This window comes from Miniopterus schreibersii (genome assembly GCF_964146895.1).
Source record: "Miniopterus schreibersii genome assembly, chromosome: 19".
NCBI classification, from domain to species: domain Eukaryota; kingdom Metazoa; phylum Chordata; class Mammalia; order Chiroptera; family Miniopteridae; genus Miniopterus; species Miniopterus schreibersii.
The window spans coordinates 17367220-17393489 of NC_138119.1; the positions used below are offsets into that span (position 1 = coordinate 17367220).

At 51.4% G+C, this 26270-nt stretch overlaps 1 protein-coding gene across 3 annotated transcripts in view; it reads left to right on the top strand.

The window, feature by feature from the left end:
- Nucleotides 1–6156: 6156 nt before the first annotated feature.
- The window catches only part of TNN (tenascin N), a 28779-nt gene continuing 8665 nt past the window's right edge, over nucleotides 6157–26270 (top strand). The window contains exons 1-11 of one of the 3 annotated variants that reach the window (XM_081121372.1): nucleotides 6157–6345; nucleotides 12186–12626; nucleotides 14911–15285; nucleotides 15609–15872; nucleotides 19122–19307; nucleotides 20468–20557; nucleotides 20995–21258; nucleotides 21419–21682; nucleotides 22333–22596; nucleotides 24169–24432; nucleotides 25557–25687. In XM_081121372.1, coding sequence (XP_080977498.1) covers nucleotides 12221–12626; nucleotides 14911–15285; nucleotides 15609–15872; nucleotides 19122–19307; nucleotides 20468–20557; nucleotides 20995–21258; nucleotides 21419–21682; nucleotides 22333–22596; nucleotides 24169–24432; nucleotides 25557–25687 — 2508 coding nt within the window. In that variant the 5' untranslated portion in view covers nucleotides 6157–6345; nucleotides 12186–12220. The remainder of the gene's footprint in view (nucleotides 6346–12185; nucleotides 12627–14910; nucleotides 15286–15608; nucleotides 15873–19121; nucleotides 19308–20467; nucleotides 20558–20994; nucleotides 21259–21418; nucleotides 21683–22332; nucleotides 22597–24168; nucleotides 24433–25556; nucleotides 25688–26270) is intronic. The other 2 variants (XM_081121373.1, XM_081121374.1) reach the window with 2 other exon arrangements.

The following is a 26270-nucleotide window of genomic DNA, read 5'->3' on the forward strand; positions in this document are numbered from 1 at the left end:
CTAAATCCAATCAAAGAGTCTGCAGTTCCTGTGATTAGCTTACAATAAGTCAGGGTTTCACCATGAGTCACATGGGTGAGAGGTAGAAACATCCATGTGAGAGACAAACATTGATCCACACGCGCCCTGACCCGGGTTGGAACCTGAACTCCTTTTGGCTTCGGGGACGGCGCTCCAGCTGACTGAGCCACCTGGCCAGGGCCTAAATTATACACTTTAAAAGGATGAGTTCTATGGCATTTGAGTTATATTGCAATAAAAATATTTTTATGACTATCTCAGGCCTTTGGGGGGGAATAGGACCAAAAAAAAAAAAATCCAAAAAAAAAAAATCAATGAACTAATAAATGCTTAGTTTGCAAAATTCATAAAACTCTTTTATGATCCTGAAATTTACAAGTCCCATTTGATGTTCTTCTACTTCGGTGGCCCAGTGACTTACTGTGCAGATCAGTGCTTCTCAGCCCTGGCTGTGCGTTTTAGAGCCACCACGGGAGCTTTCAGAAAATATAATGCCTTGGCCTGACCCACGGCCAATTAAATCAGTCTCTGGTTCCCATCTTCCCAAGCCCTGGCATCTTATTTCATTAAACACTCCCGGGTGATTCCCACGTGCTATAAAGGCTGATGAATTAAAGAGCAGACACAATCTGGGCAGCACTGGGTCATTTATATGAGGTGGTCCTTCAGCTAAAGGACCCCCTTAAGTCAGGTTTATTGAGATATAATTTATGTACATTAAAATTTACCCTTTTACTGTATACAGCTCAGTGAATTTTGAGGAATATGTATGGGCCTATGACAACCACCACAGTCAAAGACAGACTAGCACCTTTATTTCCATTACTTCCCCAAATGCCTTCGTGTCCCTTTGCAATCCGTCCCTTCCCCCACAAATTAGATGCACATACTAGAACACTATGCAACACTAAAAAGCATATCCTTGAAGACACATGTAAGAAAATGAGGGAAAAATACTATATAAAGTTTAGAGCAAAGTGCAGAAAAATCTCTATATAATATAATCGTAGTTGTTTAATCTTTTAAAAATACATGTGCACAGATATATACATCTTTCCATAGATGTATACATTTGCAGAAGAAAAATCAGTGGTTATCTCTGATTGTGGGAAATACAGGAAATGTTCATTTTCTTCTTTAGGTTTTTCTGTATGTTTTAGTAAATCTACAATAATGTTACTTTTATAATGAAAATAATAATGAACGATCTCTACAAAACAGTCCATCTATGGGCAAGCGATGTTTGAAGAGCCTCCTAAAGACCAAACTGCCATCCCCTCCAAGGGTCCAGGCCCCTGGTTGCAAACCCAGCCCTCTGCTCCCACACACTTCAGGCTCCTAGCAACTGATATCGCCAAAAAAGATTAATAAGAAGATATTGACTAATACTGAGATGGATATCAAAAAGTATCGACCCAGGAGAAGACAATATTGACGGGGAAAGAACCAAGGTCTTCCGTTGCCTCGAGGGGAGCCGCACACACTCTCCTTTGCTGCAGGCCCCATTCTGCCTTCTGTTTTGCAGGCGCGCACACGGTTACAGGCAAAGATGGCACATCCCTGCAAGCACTGTTAGAGCTTTGACTTCAAAACCCCCCACAAGGGGAAAGTGACCCTGTGGGTACAGAATATATATAATTTATGGCTGAGTGAGTGGGAGAGTGAGCTGGGACAAGGTCTTGAGAGTGGAGGTTTGTTTAGGTTTGGTTTCGGTTCCTTTAGGTTCAGCAGAATCCTAATTAAAGATACTAAGACCTATCTTCCAAGCAGCTCAAACAGACCCAAACAGGCTAAAACCAGATCCAAGTCTCCAAACCAGACACAGTGGATTCAGGCTCCCTCAGAGCCAGCACATTGGTCTTTTGGGTTTGGGATGATTTCTTAGGACAAATAAAATCAGAGATGACTGCAGTTGGAGTCCTCTGCAATACTTGTTCCTACACTTTTCTCCAATAAAAGAAGATGATAGAATAACATGTTGGTTGAACCATCATTTGAACCAGCTTTGTTTCTTCCCCAGGTTATTCTGGAATGGGTTACACTATTTTGATGAAATAATAGGGTGAAATTAGTTTCAAGTTAAATTATTCCTCTAGTTTGGGTATAGGTCCTGTATCACTTTTCCATTGTTACGTAGTAGACCTCTCCAAAATACAGTGGCTATAAACAATTACTTATTTGCTCATAATTCTGTGGGTTGGCAGTTTGAGCTAGACTGGGCTGGGGTGGCTCACATCGAATTGGTGAGCTCGTTCATGTGTCTGGGGCTTCAGCTAGCACAGCCAGGCCCCTTTCTCTTTGTGCTCTTTCATCATCCAGAAAGCACTTGTATTCTAAGAGGGTGAGAGCAGATGCTGCAAGGCCACTGGTGGCCCAGCTCAGAATCATGCCACTTAGCCACATTTTATTGGGCAAAGGAAATCACAAAGGTAGGTCAAGTTCAAGGAGTGGGGAAATCAACTTTACTTCTTCTGGGGAGGTGCTGCAAAGAATCTGTGGCCAGGTAGAACCTACCATGGAGTCCCAATCTAAAGACAAATGGTGAATGGTGAAGGTAAAAGGACAGAAAGCACTGGAGACTGACTTCCCTGTCTCCAAGCTGCGCTTGCCATGGGCTGGCTGTGACTATTTTCTCCTGGGGCTCCCTACATATCTCTCTCTCTGTGCTCAGCAGGATGTCAGTAAATCACTTTGCTACCAAGAAATGAACTGAACAATGTTGGGCCCCTTAGAAAGCATTCAGTTCTAAGAAACAAAATCCTGACTCAAGAAAGTTCTGAAATAAGAGAGCTTGAGGGCTAGTTACTTCAGCAGCTTAGTGTCATAAAAAACTGGGATTCTGTCTATTCTCCTGCTCTGCCATTCTCTTTGTCTTCCATTAGCACCCCTTATGTTTGTTTGCAAGGTGGCTCAGTGTTTCAGGCATTATATAAAGATGTGACAATGTCTATTTCTTCTTCGGGTCATTTATTTATTTTCTGAGTAAAGAAATCTTTCCCTGAAGCCTTGCCAACAGCCTCTCCTTACATCTCACTGACCCCACATTAGCTGCATGTTTTTGTCTGAATCAAGGTCAACGTGGCAAGGGCAAGAGGATTACCCCGGGTGGCTTAGATCAGTCAGAACCCACCTCCTCGGGCAGAAAATGGGCCTAGACTTTCCTGAGGCCTAAGCTCAGGAGGTGAGTGGCTGCCTAACTATAACTGGGGTTCTCTTGGGAAAGGCAATTGGGGAGGCAGACAAAATAGTGCCGGCCCCCATGGGTTAGGCCTGATATGTTTGGGGAATTGTCCTTGGGCATCTTAAGGAATAAATTTGTCATGATGGAATTTCAGGTAATGTGTTATGTACCTCACAAGACCAGAGGTGTTGAGGGGAAAAAAGAAAACAAAGTCCGCCTTTTCCAGAAGCTCCTACTGAAGTTAAGGAGCCTCTGCCCAGACACACTGAAAGCCCAATTAGCTCTCGAAATGAAGGGTGAGCATCGAGAGCAAGTCTTGTAACTCAAGTGCCAGCTGAAGTCGTCTTTCTTAGAGTTAATTAAAAATGGTTCTAACCTCCATCCTACAGCCTTGGGAAATCCCACAACCTTGGGAAATCCCAAGCGTCCCTCTGCGCAGCCCGATCCCACCATCGATTTCTGTGAATTCTGTCCTGGGCAGGGCGTAAGGGCTTATGGCCCACGGACAGGTGGCTCTGCATTCTTGGAACTCTCTGGATTCTGAACACTGTTGCACATGCCTTGCACCTCATGGCTGTTTCCTTCTCTCTGTGCAGTGCTGACCCAGGTGCATGACCCAACTCCTTTCCTTTGATTTCCTTCGCTCCCCTTTCAAACCAGTCAATAAAGGCATCTGTGTGTGTGAGACTAAATCTAAGGTTTGGGGCCATGAAGGGAGATGTGTGTAAAGCAAAGCAAACACTTCCACAGTCAACAAACGCTCTTGTTCAAAGTGATTCAGCTTCTAAAGAATATCTCATGGGCCCCACCCCTCCCTAGGCCCAGCCCTCATGTCTCCCCACCTCCCCAATCTTTCCTGCTTCCACTGCAATTCCCACTCATTTCAGTTTCGCTTCGTTTCTTTCTTTCATGATAAGGCGCCCCTAGAACCCCCAAGTATTTACCTAATAAACAAAGAGCGTTACCTTCCTAAGAGAAACCCTGGGGTCAGCTGTTAGAAAATTAAAAATTGAGGACATTCTACAAAACAACTGACCTTCACCCTCCAAAAATGTCAGGGTCGTGAAAGACAAAGAAGAGACTGGAGAGTCTCCAGGTTATAGGAGACTCAAGAGGCAGGACGACTAGATGCACTGACTTGCCCTGACTCGGATCCCGGAGCAGTAAATGCTGTTTTCTTTCTTTTGTCATAGGAGAGAGATGAGTGACGGAGTTTGAATCCAGTCTGTAAATTAGACAACACTATTATATCGGTTAATTTCCTCATTTTGATCGCTGTATCGAGGTTATGTAAGAGTATGTCCTTTTTGGGGGAAATATTGCACACTGAAGTGATTTAGAGGTAAAGCCTATCTCTAAGTTACTCTCACATATTTTAGGAAAAAAATAGAGAGAGAAATGAATGATACTGTACCTATGGTAACGTTTGGGGAATGTGGTCCAAGGTTACATGGGGATTCTTTGTAATATTTTTATGCAACTCTGCAATGATTGTAAAATAAGAAAGGTTTTGTTTTTGTGTTTTTTAAGGAGTGGGCATCCTTCGTGCTTCCCACTGGCTGGGAGACAGCCCTGGAGACTGGTGGCCGTGGATGGCGACACCGCCCAGCAGCCTGGACAGCCTTCTGCTGCTGCTATGTGAGAGCCATCGCCTGTCTTGTTGAGCTACTGCATGGGGCGGGGTCTTTGTGAGAGTCACATGGGCTGCCCCGGCCTGATTCGGGCTGGAGGGAGGGGAGGCTGGGGGGAGATGGCCTCTGACGAGCCTGTTGTGTTGGTTTAGTTATACACCTAGTTAGGGCGCGGAAGGTGGAGTAATGGGGAGAGTTGGGAAGTCCACTGATTCGGGGAGAAATAGTGAAAGGAAATGAAGAGTGGCAGAGCAGCTAGAGGGAACAGCGGGGTTCTAGGAGCCTTGTGGGGTGACTTTCCTATTTAAGAGCAGAGAAGAAAGGTCCCAGGGAGAAGAGAATGCTTGGGGCCACAGTGTCACCTCTGCGTGTAGCTGGCCTGATCCTGGGGCAGATGGCAGGACTATTTGAGGCTGGAAGGAAGGAAGGACAGAGGACTGTGAACCCATCCAGGCTGGGGTGCAGATTATCAAAGACAGCTTTGTGGGCCACGCAAGAAGAATAACAAGTGATGACAATAATAATGGCAACACAGAGCAGCTAACATTTATTGGCTTCCCATTGTGTCCCTGGGACTAGTCGAAATTCTTTGCACATATCAACTCATTTATTCTCACCATAACTGTGCTGTCTTTAAAGATTAGTAAACTGAGGCACGAAGAGGTTAAGTCAAAGGTTGTTTGCAAGTAGCAGACGCGAGCTTCAGATACAGGCCGTCTGGCTCTGGGCTCACCCTCCCAGATGCTGGGGGCAACTCCTTGACCACCCCCCACCTCTCCTGCCCTCTTCCTTCCCTCCGTCAGCACTCAGTGTCCCCCTAAGTGAACTGAGACCACAAGGGCTCCTTCCATTATGTTGAAGATCTGCGTTCAGGCAGGTGAGTGCCTGAAACCTGGAAAAGAGAAACTTTAGAGACACACTCTCAAACCCTGAGACCCAGCTCTCGGCCAGGAGCCATGCAAACTCTTAATTTAATAACCGTATTCTGGAGCTACTTATTATTATTTCTTACTGAACTTCTTGGGGTGACATTGGTTTGCAAAACCATACAGGTTTCAAGTGTGCAGCTCAATAAAACATCATCTGCACACTGCATCGTGCACCCATCACCCCAAGCAAGGTCCCCTTCAGTCCCCATTTCCCCCCCTTTGCCCACCTCCACCATCCCCCACCCCCTTTCCTCTGGCTGTCACCACACTGTCGTCTGTGTCTGTGTGAAATATATATATATAGAGAGAGGGGGGGGAGAGAGGGAGAGAGAGAGCGCTTAAGTGGAACCAGTATTTTTAGTGGCTGGGTAAGTATTTTCCGCCCCTTTGTTAGAATGAGCTGCACTTCACTGAGCTCCTGCCAGTGAGAGGGGAACGCCCAGGAGGATCCTCGCCAGCTCCTCTCCCGGCCGGAACAGTGTTTAAACCCAGGGAGGGAAGCCGCAGAGAGAACGAGGGAAGAGGGACGACCAGCAGCAGGTCTGGGTGCCGGAAGAGCTGGATGCGCCCAGCAGCCTCCCAGGTAAGAGTGCTGGTCTCCTGACGTCGCCTGTGAGACGGGAAGGTGGCCAGGTGGGAACACGCCCGAACCTGGAGGCACCGCGGGCCAGGAGCCACAGAGCTGCACGTTTCCTGTACGTCTAGCAGACTCTTCTCGTCTTCATTTCTTTGCTGGCTTCTTCCCAGTGTCAAAGGCATCTTTTTTTTGTAATTTATCTGTGTGTCACTGTGTTTTTAAAAAAATATATCTATTTTTAATTTTTAAATTACAGTTGCATATAATATATTAGTTTCAGGTGTACAGCACAGTGATTAGACATTTGTATACCTTCCAAAGTGACCCCTACCTGGTAAGTCTAGTATGTAATGGCTCCCCCCCCTTTTTTTGTGTGTGTGTGAAAGGTGCTCAAATTTATTTTATTATTTTATTTTTTTATAGAACTTGTTACAACTTTTTTCCATCACCATTAATCTCCCCTATACCCTCTTCCACCTCCACCCACCCACCTCTCCTGCCATCACCACACTGTTGTCGGTGTCCATGAATAGGTTCTTCCTCTTTTTTTTTCCAATCCCTCCATCCATGTCTCACTTTAAAAAACCAAAAAATACTAAAATAGAACCTCTGTTTTAGTTTCAATCAGGAAACTATTATGAATTCCCCTTCTCTGGCTTTCGTAAATATCAGTTACAACGAGGTTTGCAAGTGAACTTGAGTTTTGAAGTTTAGTCAAACATTTAATGTCAGGTTTTGATTCTCTTTGTAAGACGACAGCTTTCCCCCCGATTCTCATGCGATTCCCCTCACAATGCCTCGAAGAAGACATTTCGAAACATTTCAAGACATGATGTGGTGCACTAGCTTTCAGGGGTCTTTTTATTTAACTGTTTATTTTTGCAGACGGGAGAGAGCTGGGGGAAGGAGAGAGAAAGGATGAGTGAGAACAGTCACTTCAAAGCACAAAACGTGAGCTGCTTATACAAGCATTAAATAAAGAACAAATCCTAGCACAGAAATAACAAACTGCTCACATCTGGACAGAGGTAAGCCACAGTGCCTGAGGTCCACCAGTTCTTGGAGAAGCCGAGGCATCCTCAGGGGTCAGGTGACGCCTGCTGAGCCAGGACTATAGATTGGTGGCTGGCGGAGCACAGGACGTGTGTGGAAAGAATCCATGTTTGTTGGCATTTGGGCTCTTGACGGACTCAGGGCCTAACAAGGTGATGGTGTTTGGAAGAGGGACTCAGGAAGGCACAGAGTAGCGACATCAGCCCAGGCAGGGCGAGGAAGTCCACTTGACCTTGCTTTATACCAGCAACGTTCAGCCCCTTTCACCTCATGGTACACAGGCCAATTACTAAAATTCTGCGGCACACGGAAAAATATGGTATGTATTTTTGCCTATCTGACAAAAAAATAGCTATGATTTGATTATTTCTCACCAGACAGCTACTGTTGTGTTGGCTGCTGTCATTTCTTTATCTGACAGTCTCAGGGAACAGGGGTCAGTGCCCTGACTAAACAGCCAGGTACTGCGTGCTTTAAAGTTCTTGCGGAGTGCCGGTTGAAAATCGCTATTTCGTACAATTTTAATTCCTGCCGTGTCCCCAAGTGTGTGGGCCACAGCTGGCTCCTGAAGGAAGGGAAACAGATCAGGGTGACTTCAAACATCTCGTGGCTTCTGGTTTCTGCTCCAGCCCGGCTCTGTGGTTTGAAATGTAGGGTAGACCGAGGTCTATTTCCCGAGGAGGCGCCTGAGGAAACTGTGCCCAGACTCAGTGGAAACTCTTGTCCATCCGCCATTCATTCCAGAGCCTTGGCTCCTGTGGGGTCTGGATACAGACATGAGACTGTGGTTTAGGTTCTGAGGCAGCGTCTGGAGCCACCCGCCTGCGAGCTGGTGATGCCGAGATCTCGGGCCAATCCCTGGATGGGCCGGGGCCTTGCTGGGACCCCCCACAGTAGACTCACTGCTCACGCCCAGCACCCACCGTCTCACTATGGCTATTGGTCTCGAAGACAGTCTCAGAGAGTGCAGGTGGGGCAGTGCAGGTCCTTGGAAATCAGCAAGGAATAGCCTCTCCTCTTTGATAGAGGCTGGAACTTGAAAGTGATCTCTGTATGTAGAAAAGCACATGTTGAACTAAGGAAAGGCATTGCAACCTCTTTGCACTGGTCCTCTGTTCATCTCACTCAGTGGAAGTAGTTGGTCATCAGGTGCCCTGCCGTGGGGAAGAGGCTGACTATGCCTCAGCTAATACAGTCATTCTGGAGACAGGCTGTGTGGTTTGGTGTGGTTCCAGGTCCCTGAATTTATGCCCTTGTGTCCATTTGATCTTGTCATTGTGCTTGAACCCGGTGCCTTCCCAAGAAAGCAGAATGACGGTCTTTTGTGAGAGGGGTTCATTCCTGTGCGGTGCTGAGCATCTCTGCCTGGTGCTCAGGAAGACCTTTGGCACTTGGCGCAGAGGCCTGCACGTAACAGGTGCTTAGGAAATGGTGCCGCGGTTCCGATCACCGTGTGAGCCTTTGCAGGGCGGATTAAGGCTCGGTTGACAGCACAGAACAACCACACCAGTCTGAGGCCTGTGGCCACCCGTGGAACAGGGACTGAGTGCTGAGGCTGGGTCAGGGACTCCACCAGGCTGGGTCAGGGACTCCACTGCTTGTCCTTTCCAGCTGACTTGGTGGAAAGAGTTCTTCAGGGAAAGGGTACGGCACGGTGGAGTGTGAGTCATCTTCAAGGATATCTGGTTGCTCATTGGGTGTATTCCACTGAACCAACCAGAAGAGTGAGGGGAGAGCATGATGCCTGGGATGTGACCATCCTAAGCCTTATCACATAAAACAGTTTTTCACTCTCAAGCACACCTAGCTGCCCTGTGTCCTATACCGAATGCCTGTGCAGAGTTCAGCGCCACAGAGACTAGTCTCGGGTCTGCCCAGAGTGTGACCCAGCAGGAGTGTGACCCAGCAAGAGCAGCGCCGCCCGGGCAGGAACGCTTGCAGGCCTCCAGAGTTCCGTGATGTCCACCCTGTCATTTGGGGACAGGGTACCTTTTTAATGACTCCGCTGGAAACCCATGATGATCCAGTTTCCCTAAAACCCCAAGCACTGCTCTCATTTGCTTGCGGTTGACTGTAGGCAGGATGAGGTAATGAGGGAACCAGAGAAAGCCTGGGTCTAAGGAGAAAGGCCTGTAACGGCTGCTGAGAAACGGGCTGCACTCTCTGGTGTAAGTAGTGGATCTCAGTCCTGACCAGGGAGTGTGTCCTTCTTTGGGGAAAAGGAGATGACACGGATGCCATGAGCCCTGGGACTTGAGCAAACTGTCCGGGACTCAGAGTCCATTCTCCTCCGGCCCAGGCTGGGTGGACACCGGCTCCCACACGGGGATCTGGCCCGCACTGTGTTTCCCAGGAAGGGGAGTCTCCAGCCTCTCGTGAGACGTGACCAGGATCCCATCTCCCTGGGGAGAAACACCGGTTTATCTTTACAGGGCCCTGCTGGGCACTGCTCAGAGGGGGTGCAGGTGTAGGATTTAGTTACTGAGCAACTGACGTGTACCTGAGCACCTAGTGTGCCTGGGCTCCCTTTATTTTCAGAAGAACCCCTCCCTTAAATACAGCAGGAAAGAGGACTTGTGGTCTATTTTCACAAGTGGTAAACTTCTCATTGGGCTTTCTCATTTGGGGCAGAACATACAGCAGAGAGGGGAAGAACTCAGATGTGGGGAATGGACGGACCTGGTGTTTTATCCCAGCTCTGCTGCTTGTTAGCTGTGTGACCTTCGGCAAGTCACTTAACCTCTCAGAGTCAAAACAAAGAATGATATCAGTGGACTCCTGGGGTTTTGCAGATCAAATGGGAATAATGTTCACAAAGTGTTGGGCGCAGCACCCATCATCTAACAACCATGCAGAGAACCCAGTGGCTGTTGCAATTTAATACACAAAGTATTACTTAGGCCAGGACTGTGCTGTGAGGCTGGGGATACAGAGGGGACCCACACAGTCATGGCACTGCCATCCCTGAGCTTACAGGGATGTCTGGTCTAGGAACTCACATGCAGATTTGGGAACTGTCAGTGTTTAGCTGGAAATGAAAGCCACAGGGGTAGATGTGGCCACCAAGAAAGAAAAAATAGAGCAGAGATATAGACCCCTGTGATGTCTGTGTGCCTCTCATACAGAACCAGGGGACCCTCTGTCCAACTCACCATCAGCAGCACGCACCTCCAAGAGCCTTTCTCAGAAAAGTAATTTCAGGCAGCATTTGTCCTGAGTCTCGGTGTGCCTCTGCCCCCACCTGTCACAGCACCTACCACCCCTCCCGCAGTCAGAATTAAGGACGTGATCAGTAAATGAGAATGATTCCTGGGGACACCTGATGTCCTGTGGTTTCCTGCACGCACATCCCCTGCATGTGAGCCCCCTTCGCTTCATACATTCCCACGGCACATACCCACTCTCTGTGAGAAAGTTCCTCAATAGAGGAACCATTCCCATTCGGAAACTTACTACCCTGCATTTTTCTTGGTGAGATTTGCGGCCCTGGCAGCCCCGTCCCCACCCTTGGGGAGCTCTGTCTGTGGTCGGCTGTGCCTACACGAGTGGGTGAGCTCATCCTTTCCTTAAGCTGTCACACAGGCAAGGGTCTCCTGCCACGAGTCGGAGGGAGAGCCAGGAGGCGGCTCCTCCAGCTCCTTACCCTTGACCAAAGTGCTGCCTGAGGATTCCCCAGCCGCCCCATCTTCTTTCGAGCAATGACTCTGCCCAGGAAAATCTGAGCTCAAGCGTGGAATCGGCAAGGCTGTAATTAGCGAGGACATCTTGTTACAACTCAGGACAGGGACACCCAGGGCTCCTACAGGGCTTCTGGGGTTTCTCATATTCCAGGTTTCAAAAAACAAACACTGAGACTGGGCTTTGCCCGGAATTGCGGTTTATGGCAAGAGCCTGTGGCTTTTTGCATTCTTTCAGACGTCTTCAGAAAGCCATCTGCACACCATTTATGGCTCAGAGAACAGCAAGCCGGGCTGGGCCATGGGCTTGGGTGGCAGGAGTGGGCAGAGAAGGCTGAGCCTGCTTTTTACTCTGCTGTTGCTCCGGAAGGGACCTCGGACCGTGGAAACTCCTGTGCTGTCCTGAACCAGGAGGCACTCTGAGATCAATCTGTGGTTTGGGGGATGGCAGAGGTGCACAGGGGTTAACTGGTTGGTGAGGGGACCCTGTGCGCCTGGGTCCGAGTCTGCGGCCTGGCACTGACCTTGTGTAACTGGGGCACACTGCTTCACGTCCCTGAGCTCCATCCCATCTTAGGAGTAGGTGGGGGAAGTGTGGGGCTGCTCCATACATCCCGGCTGAGCTGGTGAAGACAACAGTTGTGAAATCGCGTTATTTTCACCCTCTACCTGCCCTGCCGCTGTGGGGCTCTCCTCCCCTCCCCCAACCTCATACAAAAATCTCAAGCAGTTTCCAGGGCTTTTCTGGTCCCTTTTGCGATTGGAAGAGAAGCCTTTTGGGAAAGGCAGCTCCATCCCTATACCAGAGCCTCAGCATCTATCCAGGCTACGTCTTTCTTTTCACCCAGCTCAGGCCTGATGCTGGAATTAAAGGTGAGCAGGAGGGGACAAGGGACAGAGGTTTCCTGGGCTTTCCTTCTTCCCCCCTCCCACACTTGTAGCTGCTGCTGGCTCCCCCAGGTTGCTGACTGAGGTGAGGAGGTGGGGGCAGAAGAGAAGGGACGAAATCTTTCTTCTGGTCTCTTAGCTGCCTGTGGACTCTCAGAACCCACTTAAAAAGGGCAGTTTCCATCAGCAAATCTCCATGGCTGTCCTTTGCATTTTTTCTAGATACAGGTCTGCCAGAGGGTCTGCGCCTCATCTCTCCAAGGATGGGTCACCTGGGGACGTTCTGCTTCCCCCTGGGGCTCCTATTTGGCTCTGTGCTGTTGGTGGCCTCCGCCCCAGCCACGCTCGAGCCTCATGGCTGCAGTGACAAGGAGCAAAAGTTGACTGTCAGCCACACCTACAAGATTGATGTGCCCAAGTCCGCCCTGGTCCAGGTGGAGGCTGACCCTCAGCCCCTCCGTGATGACGGGGCCTCACTCCTGGCCCTGGGGGAGGCCGAGGAACAGAATATCATCTTCAGACACAACATCCGCCTGCAAACACCACAGAAAGACTGCGAGCTGGCAGGCATTGTCCAGGACCTCCTGGCCCGGGTGAAGAAGCTGGAGGAAGAGATGGCAGAGGTGAAGGAGCAGTGTGACACCCAGCGTTGCTGCCCAGGAGCTCTTGGTGAGCTTACCACCTGGTATTCATTCAACAAACACTGAAAGAGCACCTTCTAGGTGCCGGGTGTTCTCCCAGCCTCATGAGCTCTGAGTTTTGTGCATTCCCACCCCTCACTGTGGGTTTTCTCTGGGGACCTCATCACTGGCACTGGCTCCAGGGGGCATCTGAAGCCAGAGCAGGGAGGGACCTTAAAGTGAGTCTGGACTCGTGGGTTAATGCTTCCAGATGAGAATGCTTCTGGGTGCTGTTTTACCCATGGACCCAATCTCTTCTGTAGGGGAAAGCAATGAAGTTGAAAGGAAAGAGCTAGACAGGGCTGGGACAAATCCCAGTTCTGCCACTTTTTAGCTCTGTGACCTTTGGGCAAATTCCTGTTTCCTGAACTGTCCAGTGAGGATAATTCTATCAACTAGTCTAGTTCTGAGAACTACAGATGATGTATTCGAGGTTCCTGGTCCAAAGTAGACAGTCAGCAAATTGTTATTAAAAAAAAAAAATGTCAGGGCCTTGAAGCTGGGACCACAGAGGGGGAGGGTAGCTTTGCCTCCTTTTGCAGGGGGTTGCCTTCCCACGTGAGCTGAGAGGAGGCTGGGCGTTAAAATCTAGCTGAGAATAAAACTGAGGAGTTGAGGGGAGTGCTGCTTGGAGGGAAGACCCTGGGCTTGGGGCTGCCCTTCTATCTTTCGGGGGGACAACTTCTCTTTGGCAGGGAGAGGGGCAGCTGCTTTGTCTGGGTCCCAAAGCCCAGGGGTGAAGAAAGGTCCGCTGGGGCAGGAGGGGGTAAGGGCTTCCTAAAGGGGCTGAGACCCTTCCAGGCTTGGCAGGGGAGGGAGGGATTAGCAGCATGGGGGAGAGGTCAGAACCCCAGCTCCTTTCTTTACAAGGCAGTCTGCTTCCCACCCTTGTTAAAATGAATTTAGAGGTGAGGGAGGGAGGCACTGGTGGAACTTAATAAGTCTGTAAATTGCTTTTTATAAAGAAAACCTCTAGCAAGTAGGCCACTGCACATGTCACTAAAATCTCCCCTTCCCAGGCAAGACTGCTTTGAAGGGAAGGCTGGCCATTCTTTTACTCTCCCTCGGTGGTCTGGTGAGGGAGGTGGGGAGGGAAGGGGCTGGAGTTAAGTGTGGGCCCCTTTTCCCACACCCTGTCCCTGGATACACGAGCAAGACCTGGTTTGACCAGAACTGAGACACTCGTTTAAGACAGGCAGAAGTGGGCTGGGGCAGAGGGGGGCAGAGCACCCGGGAGCCGGGAGGGTGAAGGGTGGGGGTGGGGGGCAGCTGGTGTTGCTCTCCCTCTGAATATCTGGGCTTCCTGTAAAAGAAGAAAGAAAAAAGAAAAAAGTTTCAATTACAGTTTACATTCAGTATTATTCTGTATTAGTTTCAGGTGTACAGAATAGTGGTCAGACAACCATATACTTTACAAGGTGTTCCCCCCGATATTTCCAGTATGCAGCGGGCACCATACAGTTATTACAATATTATTGACTATATTTCCTATGCTGTACTTTGCATTCCTGAGACTATAACTACTAATCTGTACTTCTCCACCCACTCACTTTTTTTTTTAACATCAACTTCCCAGACTGATCCAAATAATAATGAGTGGCCCTTCCCATACATTTCTGTGCCTGAAGAAATTGCTACGGCTAAGAGCACCTCCTATGTGCTGGACACAGAACTAGACACCTGGATGCTGCCAGGGATTGCCCCTGGGGAGTCTCCAGGGTGAAAGAGTTTTTAGGAAGGAAAGCAGGTGTTCTGAGTTGGGGGGGGACTGACCTGCCCTCCAACTGCCTCTTGCTGTCTAGGGTCAAAGAGGGGCGCCTGGCTCATCCCTGCTCCCACCCTCACCCCCATAACTTCTGGGCTGTGTTGTAGCTTCTGCAGGTCCACTTTTCGAGGTTTCAGTTTGAGCTTATTTCCCAGCGACCTCGCCTGCTAGGTCCAGCCCCCTCCAGCCAAGATAAGACCAGCTCTGGCCCAGCCTGGGCCTCCCCTGCCCGCCCCAGGAGCCCTGCCCCTTAGTGGAGGCTGGAGCGAGGGCACCTCCATAGAGAGGTTCTCAGGCATGACCGCCCTGGGGGGCGGGGGCGGGAGGACTCCGGAGCGCTTGGGGCGGGGAGGGAAGGGAAGGACGGTCCCTTTTTAGGCGGCAGAGGAGACATTTGCAGGTCTCACAGGTCCGAGCGTGGCCCAGGTCGGGAGGGGCGCAGGCCCTGCTGCCGGGTCCGCAGGGAAGGCAGCCCCGGGCCCTAACCCCGCTTCCCGCCCCCTGGCAGGCCCGGGCGACCCCTGCAGCGGCCACGGGACCTTCTCGCGGGAGACCTGCGGCTGCAGCTGCGCGCAGGGCTGGGCGGGCGCCCGCTGCGAGGTGCCCGCCTGCCCCGGGGCGTGCAGCGGGCGCGGGCGCTGCGTGGACGGCCGCTGCCTCTGCGCCGAGCCCTACGTGGGAGCCGACTGCGCGCACCCCGCCTGCCCCGCCAACTGCAGCGGGCGGGGCGCGTGCGAGCGCGGCGTGTGCCGCTGCCGCGAGGGCTTCACGTCGGAGGACTGCAGCGAGCGGCGCTGCCCCGGCGACTGCGGCGGCCACGGCTTCTGCGACACGGGCGAGTGCTACTGCGAGGAGGGCTTCACGGGCCTGGACTGCTCCCGGGGTGAGCCCCCCCCCCCCCCCGTGCGCCGCGGCTGCGCCTCCAGCCCCATGGGATGCACCTGGAGGCTCGTGGAAGCAGGGATGGTTGGGCCTGAGAATTTGCATTTTTACAAGCTCCCTGGTGCTGGTTGGAGGAACGCTGGCCTTATGTGAGCTAATGGCTCAGTGTGTGCGCGTGTGTGTGTGTGTGTGCAGGGGGTCGGCCAGATGTATCCTTCACACCCCTGGGATAGTGTGAGGTATACAGTAGGTGCTCAACCGCTGCTCACCGAGTTCCACCCCTCTTTTCCTCACCCCCTCCATCCCGTCTGGTTCTGCACCCAGTGGTGGCCCCCCAGGGCCTGCAGCTGCTCAGGAGCACCGAGGATTCCCTGCTGGTGAGCTGGGAGCCCTCCAGCGAGGTGGACCACTACCTTCTTGGCTACTACCCCCTGGGGAAGGAGCTCTCCGGGAAGCAGATCCAGGTGCCCAAGGAGCAGAACAGCTACGACATCGTCGGCTTGCTGCCAGGAACCAAGTACATAGTCACCCTGAGGAACGTGAAGAAAGAGGTTCCCAGCAGCCCCCAGCACCTGCTGGCCACCACGGGTGAGGGGGCAGCCAGGTGCCCAGGTTTCCCAGGGGAGGCACCATTTTGAACGTTTTCTTTCATTGGTTCCCACCGGTACCCTTCCTCTAGTCAGGCTGTTACCCTGATTTGGAGTTGAACACACAGCTGCTGCAACCCTAGGTTCTGGAGAAAAGTCTCAGTTCTGGCTCCCCTCCCCGCTCACCGATTATTGGGTCCTCCTAGGTGGTGACAGAGCCTGCTGGATTGGAGCCCAAGGGGTCTTCTCCCCCTGAGCTTAGTAAGGTCTGATTGCCCTGCACCCCCACACAAGCAGTCACACACCTGCATCCCCAGGTCCTCACTGAGCCTCTGAGGCCACTCAGCAGGTGCAAGTTGGGATGAGTGAGGATCTTCTGAAGCCACTTACTAGATTTTTCTCAGCAGGAAAGAGAGGGAAGAAATAGGACATTAGAAGAAAATGCAATGAAAAGGTTATTTACAAAGGTGTGGGTGGGGTTTGGATGGTGTAACACTCTAGGGCGAGCATCAGTGGGGATCCAGCCCAGGCTGAAGGGGCAGGAGCTGGGGGTTGGTACTGGGACCCAGAGAGAGCTGTAGGAGAGGGCTGCCTAGTGAGGTGCTTTGGGTAAAGGGATGCAGGCAGTCCACTGTTTCCCCCAGGAGGGAGGGAGGGAAGATCTCTCCTGCCCTCTGATCTGGTGACTCTCACTGGTGGAACCCGACCAGAAGTCAGAGGACAAGGGAACCTGGCTAACACAGTTTATAGGAGTCATAATCTGGGATACAGAGCAGGATGGTGGTGGTGGTGGGAGGGTGGATCTGCAGGGACAAACAGAGTCTCCAGGGCACCACCAAATGCTACCAAAATGTTTGTAAGGATCACTACTTACTCTAGAAATTCTTGTTTCCTCATGAAAGGTCTTAAAGCCGCTTAGACCTTCAAGGGCTTGGAGAAACCCTGTTGTCTGAGTGATTCTGATTCATTCCTTTAGCCACATATTTTACTGAGCATCTACTATGTGCCAGGCACTGTTCTAGATGCTGATAAAAATGAGCTGCCTCCATCCTGCCCTAAACTCCTGGGGAAAGATCCAGGGAGACCCAGATGGATGGGCCTTTGGCACACAGTGTCTTTGCAGAAACATCTGGCTGCCTCTCCTATTTGGTGGTGGGGTAGGGATGGCTCAGTGTTGCAAAGGGCCCTGGGGGACTTGCCATCCTGGGAACACAATGTGTGAATGCCTTGGTCAACAACCCCTCTTGGAACATCCCTGTAGTTGAACAAGTTGCATTTCTCGACTATTGCAGCAGGGGGAGAATGTACACCGGGGTGTGGGGCATGGGCATCTCAGCAGAGCCTGTTAGAGATACTGGTTTAGAACACGGGCTGTGTTCGGTGATTTGGGGAAGGTTTAGGGAAGCACGGGTTTGCATGCTGTCAGGAAGTGGGGTAATTCTATGCTTGGCATCTCAGTGAACCTTACCTGGAAAGGGCTAGCCCAGAGGGAGGCTAAGGCTGTGACTGTCACAGAAGTAGCAGTCACTCAGGAGAGAGGCTGTGTGGTCTTTTTTGTGGTTGAACACTGTTCACACATTTGCCTGTGTTCAGACATGATCACGAATGGTCTTGTTTCGGTCTGGATCTGTCATGGCCACAGAGTGGCTCGTCCCATGTAGATGTTCCGTGACACTGCGTACGTTCAGCGGGGGAACGCCAAGGCCTGTGCGTGAGAGCCAGGCGGCTCCTCTCCCTCCCCTTTCGTCAGTGCCCCTGCCTTCAAACAGAACAGTGCCCGCACCTCTGCAGAGCAGACATCTTCTGAAAGCCTTCGCAACCCCGCTTGGCTCCGTGCTCTGGGGACTTGTAAAGTGCTGCAGCTGTGAAGCTGGCCTTTCTGTCTAATCCGATTCAGGTTAAACCCATTCTCATTTGCTCCTCAGGGGAGCCTCAGCCTGAGAGACACTTATCCCCACAGTGATCCTGAACGTTTTCATTAAACTCCTCTTTTCCATGCGTGAGCGCTTGCTTCCTGACCTGCTGCCTCAAGGAGCTGCCTCCTGGAAGGGAGAACCTGCAGGCGGGGCTGGCAGGTGGAAGCCGCGGTTGTGGGTGCGGGACGTGCCGCAGAGGACAGGCTCTGGGAGGCTGTTTGTTTACAACACAGCGAATCAGAAACCTTCAGAGCCAAGGGGCCTTGAGACCGCAGAGCTCAGTGCCCAACGCACAGATTCTCCTTCCCACGTCCTTTAGAGGAGCCAGTCAGCCGGATGGGAGTCCCACCAAGGCAGGGAAGGTGGGGTTGGGGCTGAGGAAGGGGGCAAGGCTGAGAGTCCGGGGACATGTCTCCCAGGCAGGCTCATCTGCCTGGGGTCTGGCTGCTGGAATTCAAAGTGCCCCCAAAGACCCCTCTCTCACCACCGCCCAGAATTCTTCCCTGGGAGCGATGTCAGTAATCCATTCCTTTGTATTAACCATTAAATTATTTTCTGAGTGGAGGGGTAAAGATTTAGCCATTCACACTATGAGTGAATGTGTACTAAAACCCCCCTCCACAGGATGGACAGGTTGGGTAGCCAGGGACACCAGGGACCTGGTGGAGGTGCTAAAGTTTGGTCGAAGGTGCAGGAAGGATACTCAGAAGGACCGCGTTAAAGTTCACCGACTTTATAGTTTCGCCTTGGGTTAATCTTCCAGGAGCATTTGGGAAACTGAGGCTGGAGCGGGTTGTAGTATCAGTGTTACACTCCAGAACGTACAAAATGCATTTCCCGAACTTACACGGAGGGGCTGGGCCGAGTTGTGGAGGGAAGGGGCTCTGCAGCTAACAGCTGCGTGTTCAGTTCAGAGCAGCCTGAGTCCTGGGCCCAGTGGCTGAGATGGCAGCCTGAGCCTTGCGGTTCAGTGTGCGGCCCAGGGCAGCGTGGATGGGAGGGCTGCATGGTCCTGATGATGGGATGGGATGGGGTGGGGTGGGGTGGGGTGGGGTGAGATGGGATGGGGTGGGGTGGGATGGGGTGGGGTGGGGTGAGATGGGATGGGGTGGGATGGCAGAGGAGGCTTTCCCAGAACAGAGTTTGTCCTCTGTAGACCATGTGTAAGCCAACAGTTTATTTGCTGCCTGGGAAGTCCTGGGACACCTGTTAAGGACCGTGTCCTGGGCTGCAGCCTGCTCTCTGGGAGCCGACCTGGTAGCCAGCGGCCTGGCACAGACCGGCCGGTCCTCTGCTCTTCACTGCTTTCTCCTGCCGTCCTGGCCCCTCCCTAGATCTTTCTGTGCTCGGCACGGCTTGGGTGACTGACGAGACCGAGAATTCCCTGGACGTGGAGTGGGAGAACCCCTCAACCAAAGTGGACTATTACAAGCTGCTGTACAGCCCCCTGACGGGGCAGGAGGTGGCTGAAGTCACTGTGCCCAAGAGCAGCAACCCTAAGAGCCGATATGACATCACCGGTAAGAGCCAACACTGGGGATGGGAGATGTTTCCTGTGGATGCTGAGGTGGGCACAGCATGTGTAGGGGCAGACATCTGTACTGCCCAAGTGTGCACAGGGGTTCCTGGGCCTTAGCAACCACTTGAACCCGGACCCCAGAAACCCCCAGAAGTGAGCCGACTCTGGAAGCACGAAGACTCCACTCCAGAATCCCAGAGTGAGTGCAGAATCTCAGAGCCCCTGCTTAGCAGACAACTCATCCAAAATGTTCTCCCATGTCCTCACTCTGCCTGTGTATCAGGGTGGATGTGAGGGCACACACGCATTCCTTTTGGAAGAACTGTGTGTGAGTGTGTGTCTGCGTGCGAGAGAAAGAGAGATATATAGACAGAGAGATAGAAATTGATTGCTGGAGATCTTTTTTCTGGTACAGCTCGTGGAAGGTGTTGCTGGGCAGCTGGGGTTGGGAGGTACTGTCCCAGATGCCTGAGCTAGTGCTGCGAGAGCAGGAAATTATAGGCTTTTAGGAAAACGCACCACGCAGGGCTAGGCCATGTGTTGTGGTGCCTGAAGCTTATACAATCTCCAGGGCCGTCTTTAAGGAACGCAATACGCACTCATGAACGCCCAGTTCGGCACGTGGCCTTGGAAGGGGCCGTGCAGGTGAGGGGCCCCCAGGCCTGGGGCTCCATGGTGAGCCCTCCTCTGGGCCTTGTTCCTCTGCCGGTGCCAAGTTTGGTCTTGAGTGGCAGTCTTGGGTCTCTACTGTTGGTGAGTGAAACGCAGTGTGCTCACTCATGCTGCTGCTGGCCTGCATTTGCCACCCGCGTCGGTGTGTGTGGCAGGAGGAGCAATCGTTCGAGTTGATACTGCAGAGAAATAACAAGAACAAGAGGAAGAGAAAAGAAGAAAAATGAAATAATTAGGTTAATTATTACAGTGAGAAGGAAAGAACCTTGCTTGGTGGCCCAACAGAGGAAGGGGAGCGCCATCGGCTTCGTCTCACCCACTCTGCCTACCCCGTCCCCCAGCTCGCTGCTGGGACCTCACTGGTCCTGCAGCTCTTTACCTGCCTTAGATAGATTAGTCTTTAGGAGAGAAATCCTGGGGGGAGGGCAGTGCTGGGGGTCCGGGATCCAGAGCCTGTTCTCATGTCCAGCACTGGTTGCTTGTTTCCAGGTCTGCAGCCTGGGACAGAGTATAACATCACAATCGTCCCCATGAGAGGAGACCTGGAGGGCAGGCCGATTCTCCTGAATGGCAGGACAGGTAAGAGCTGCTTAGAGGCACCAGGGGCTTTTCTCACGTTTGCCTTCTGATGTTTTTCTCAGCTGACTCCTCTCTGGATAAAACTCCAGGATTTGTGTGTAGAGACATTCTATCTTTGTGTATTGAAATCTATTTTGGGGGGCAAAGGGCTACTGAATTCAGACTGTAGAAACCTTTCATATCACACTTTATTTTATTTGCCGTTATCATCATCATCATTATTATTATTGAAGGGCTTGTTTGTCCCTGGTGAAGCCCTCCCAGCATAGGGTTCAAGCAGAGGTCAGTCGTCCACCTGCCTCCGATGACGGAGACAACCTCTTGCGTTGTGTAAACTGTGGAACGAGGTCACCTGGGGGAACTAGATCTTGAAGCATTGTGGCCTTGACCGGCCAAATGACTTCTCTAATTTTTCTTTCTCACATATTTTTATGAAGAAATTGATAGCCCGACCAATGTGGTCACTGACCATGTGACAGAAGACACGGCGGCAGTGTCCTGGGACCCCGTCCAGGCTGTCATCGATAAGTACCTGGTGCGCTACACCTCTGCCGACGGGCAGACCAGGGACACCGCGGTGCCGAGGGAGCAGAGCAGCACCGTCCTCACGGGCCTGACTCCGGGGGAGGCGTACAGAGTCCACGTGTGGGCCGAGCGGGGCGGGCAGGAGAGCAAGAAGGCTGACACCACGGCCCTGACGGGTACGAGCAGAACAGGGGTGTAAACAGGATTCCTCGCGTCAGGGAGAGGCGGGTGCCCACCTGGCCACAGTTTATTGGGTCATCATTTTGGTTGTGTGTGTACTGGCCTTTCATGAACCAGAGAGTTGGTAAATGCTACACTCTTTCATTTCTCTTAAAGAAATTGACAGCCCCCAAAACCTGGTGACCGACCGGGTGACGGAGACCACAGCCACCATCTCCTGGGACCCGGTGCAGGCCGTCATTGACAGGTACATGGTGCGCTACACCTCCGCCGATGGAGACACCAGGGAGATTCCAGTGGGGAAGGAGCAGAGCAGCACCGTCCTGACAGGCCTGAGGCCGGGCGTGGAGTACACGGTCCACGTGTGGGCCCAGAAGGGGGACCGGGAGAGCAAGAAGGCCGACACCAAGGCCCCGACAGGTAACAAGAGAAAGGCGGTCCATTGGAATTGAATTTTGAGCACATGTGTTTGAATGTGTATGGTACCAAAAGACGTGGCTTGAGTTGAAGGACTTTGCAAAGCAAGTCTTAATGCTCAAACAGGACGGCAAGTCTAGTGGTTATGTCCATGAGCTGCTCTACCCAGCAGTTCTGAGCCACTCGTGAAACCCTCAACCCAGTAGAAGGGAGATGTAAAGTTGTGCAATAGCTGTGTTTTTAGCAGACTCAGCGGAGACATTAAAAGGATGTGGCCATTGCAGTGCTGGTGGTAACACTTTTAGAATGATCGCCTGTGAAGTAGCCTTTGGTAAGATGATAAATTAGTTACCCTGAAGGTCATGGCCACTACGCGATGGATTGTTTTGATGTGCCCATAACACTGCTAAGAAGACATTGCTCCTTCCACATTGCTGGGAGCTGAAAGCCAAGCAAGTATGTCAAGCTTATAATGAGTAGTCCTTTGGAATTGAGAACCAGGGGTGACCTGTTCCCTCACCTCCCACTCAGGGAGAGACTCAGGATGGGAATACCATTCCTTGTGCCAACAAAGGATGAAATCATGGGGATGGGCTGGTGGGCATCTCTTCTGTAACTTAAAAGCTCAAACTTTTCTAAACATTTTCTTAAAGAAATTGACAGTCCAACAAATCTGGTGACCGACCGGGTGACGGAGACCACAGCCACCATCTCCTGGGTCCCTGTGCAGGCCGTCATTGACAGGTACATGGTGCGCTACACCTCTGCTGATGGAGACACCAGGGAGGTTCCAGTGGGGAAGGAGCAGAGCAGCACCGTCCTGACAGGCCTGAGGCCGGGCGTGGAGTACACGGTCCACGTGTGGGCCCAGAAGGGGGACCAGGAGAGCAAGAAGGCCGACACCAAGGCCCCGACAGGTAATGGAGTGTTGTTCTTTGACCTCATACTTTGGTCTTATAAAGATAAATGGTGATCAATCCCATCCCCCCACTGTTCCTCCCATTGTGTATTTCCTTTGTGATCAATCATTAAATATTTCTTCTTTAAGAGGAAAAATATAAAGAAGCCATATATGTCAGGACCCGTGAGTTAAGTACTTTTGGGAAATGGCTTTTGCTGCTGTCTCTTTGGAACGAGGAAGCGTTTTCTTGTGGAAAAGTCCTCTTTAGAGAACTGTATGCCCTGTTCTGAGGGTCCTGCGGTTGCAGTAATAGATAAGAACAGGTCCTAATTTTTAAAGTTTTTTCATCTGTTTCCTCATGTTTTAAGAACAGACTTATTGATATGTAATTTATATATTGTAAAATTCACCCTTTTAAAGTATACAATTCAGTGGTTTTTAGTATATTCACAGAGTTGTGCAACCATCAGCTCGAACTAATTCAGATCATTTTTATCAACCCAGAGAGAAACCCCGTATCCATTACCAGTCACTCCCATCCCCCCTCCTCCAGCCCTAGGAAAATGGTACTTTCTGTCTCTCTATATTGCCGTATTCTGAACATTTCATAGGAGTGGGTTCATACAATGAGTGGCCTTCTGTAACTGGTTTTGTTCACTAAGCATGACATTTTCAAGGTTCATCCATGGTGTAGCATGAATTGGTGCTTCATGTTATTGTCACATAATATTCCATGGTGTGGCTGTAACACATTTTATTTATCCATTTGTCAGTTGATGGGCATTTGGGTTGTTTCCACTTTCTGGCCATTGTGAATAATGTTGCCAAGAGCATCTGTGCACAGACTTTTGTGTGGATATATTTTCAGTTCTTTTCGGTCTATGCCGAGGAGTGGAATTGTGTGTCACATATATTGGTAACTCGTTTAGCTTTTTGAGGATCTGCCAAGGCATTTCCAGAGTGGTGGCGCTGTTTCACATTCCCACCAGCACTGCATGAGGATTATATTGCTCAATTATTGGGTCCTGAGGAATTTGTTGAGATGGACAGAGCAGGGGTCAATATGCCCATTTTACGGTTGAGAAACCTCACTACATGTGCATGCTTTCCGTAAGTCACAAAGAGAGCTGATGATTCATGGAGCCAGATTTGTGGAATATTCATGAAATATGATGGTACCTTAAACTCTATTTAGTGAGACCCACGTTTTACAAATGAGAAAACTGAGGCCCAGCCAGACGCAGCAGAATTGTTCAGGGCCAAGCTGGCCAGTGGCAGAGCTGGGCCTGGATACCTGGTCTGCTGGCTCCAGCCCAGGGCTCTTTCTGCCCCTCTGCTCTGTCTCTGGGCTGGAACTAGAAGCTAGCTCTTCTGACTTGGGACTTGGGGCTCATTCTACTGTCCTGTGCTGCCTCCTTGAGGATCCCAGAGTCCAGCCGTGGAGAGAAGGTCTCTGTCCATGACACAACCGAAAACCTGTGTATGGGATGGGAAAACCCTAAGAACAGGAAGCTGCCTCACCCTGAGCAACATGGCCACGAAATCTCAGTCTGTCAATAGTGTTCATTGATCAGCATTTTCCTTTCAGACATTGACAGCCCCCGAAACCTGGTGACCGACCGGGTGACGGAGACCACAGCCACCATCTCCTGGGTCCCTGTGCAGGCCGTCATTGACAGGTACATGGTGCGCTACACCTCTGCCGATGGAGACACCAGGGAGGTTCCAGTGGGGAAGGAGCAGAGCAGCACCATCCTGACAGGCCTGAGGCCGGGTGTGGAGTACACGGTCCACGTGTGGGCCCAGAAGGGGGACCAGGAGAGCAAGAAGGCCGACACCAAGGCCCCGACAGGTACTGTGAGGGACCCGACAGGGAACCCTTCGCATGTGTCAGGCGTGGGGAAGGGAGCAGGGAAGACCGTGTTTCACCTGAGGACATTCTTCAGAGGGGTTCCCCTTTTACCGTTTTGAGGTCATATGTTGACATGATGGTTCTTATTAGCATGAAAGAGTGCAGAGGCAGTGATGTCAAAGTCAGGCTGCGTGGCCGTCCAAGGTGGCTGTGAAAAAGGCAGCCTCCCTGACCGGCCCTGCACTGCCCAGCTCCCTGTCTGCCCTAGATACAGAATCTGGCTGGGCCTCAGATCCAGCAGGAGGAGAGGGAGGCCGGGAGCCTCTTCTGTTTCCCTCTTGCAGACGGGGGCAGTGGTGGAGCGTCTTCCCCTCACTGTCCCTCTCTAGTCGGTGATCAGGGGGCCTGGGGGCCTGTATTTTATATGCGTGATGGGGCCTCTGGTCTCGCTGAGCATCATGGTGGTCAGACCTCAGGGGGTCCTGAGAGGAGCACTGTGCCCACCCTGAGGTCGGAGGGCCTCCTTAGACAGTCCGGGCAAGGCCTGGCCATCCCCTCTGTGGCCAAGTACAATACCTGAGGCCACTGGAGTTATAGAGGTGACTTGAATTTCTTTATAATTATTAGTTACAATTAAACAGTTTTTAATCAAAAAAGCGATACATGCTTATGTAAAAATGTTCAAACTGAACAAGGGTATATAGAAAGAAAAGCTCTTTTCCACTCCTGGACTCCCTAAAAAGAGTGCTGCTGTCCAGAGACAACCAGTATCTTTCCCCCTCCCCCCCCCCCCCCCCCCCGCCAGCTCTGGATCCGGCGGCTAGTCTAGGTTGCTCCTTCCCACCACCCTCGTGGAGTCTGCTGGGCAGGTGGGCGCCCAGGGTCACCCCACCTGGGAGTGAATCCACCCAGGCACCTGCACCTTAACCCTTGTCCTCAGTGGATCTACATTTTTGGAAACGAAGGTCATAAAGGGCCTTTGGCAATGAAGAACAGAGCCTGCTACCTACATGAAGGGAGGGAAAGAAATGGGAGAATGGGAGGCAGAAAATACGGTAACGCTTCAGAAAGTACCTTGCCCCTGTTACCTCGGTAGTAATAATTGCCTGACTTTCCAAACACAGACATCGACCCTCCCAGAAACCTTCGCCCGTCTGCTGTGACACAGTCTGGTGGGGTGTTGACCTGGACACCCCCCTCGGCCCAGATCGATGGCTACATGCTGACCTACCAGTTCCCAGATGGCACCACTAAGGTACTGGACACTCCTGCTGCTTCTCATGGTGCCCATGCCTGGCCCCGTATGAAGCAACCGACTCGGGTCAGCCGGCGTGGTTGCTGGTCCCATGACATCCTGCTGATAAATGAGTTGGGCCTCACCGATCACCTGCTGTGTGCAAGGGACAGTGCTCAACGCAGTCACCTGTGAACATCAGGTCTCATTTTATAGGACTAGCCTGTCCCTGCTCCCAGCTGACCACTGCGTATTTGCCGGCCGTACATCGGCCCCCTGTTATGTGCCTATCATCCCCAATAAGTGTTAGCTCCGTGAGGACAGGGACTTTTTGTGTTTTGTTGAGCACCTACCATTTGGGTGAGGTGCTCAATAAAGATTTATTGAATGAATGGATTAACCCTTATTTCGAAGATGATACCTCCCACCTGGGATCTGAAGACCAGAAAATTTTCAAAATTTGTCCCAATGGGAAATTATTTTCCTCTCTCCTTGGTGAGGAAGGAAGAAGGGAGGAAGGAAAAAAGGAGAGCCCACTGATTTAATCATCTCAACGGATGCTTAGGGCAGCCCTGCGGGAGGAAGGGAGGGGTTCAGAAGGAAG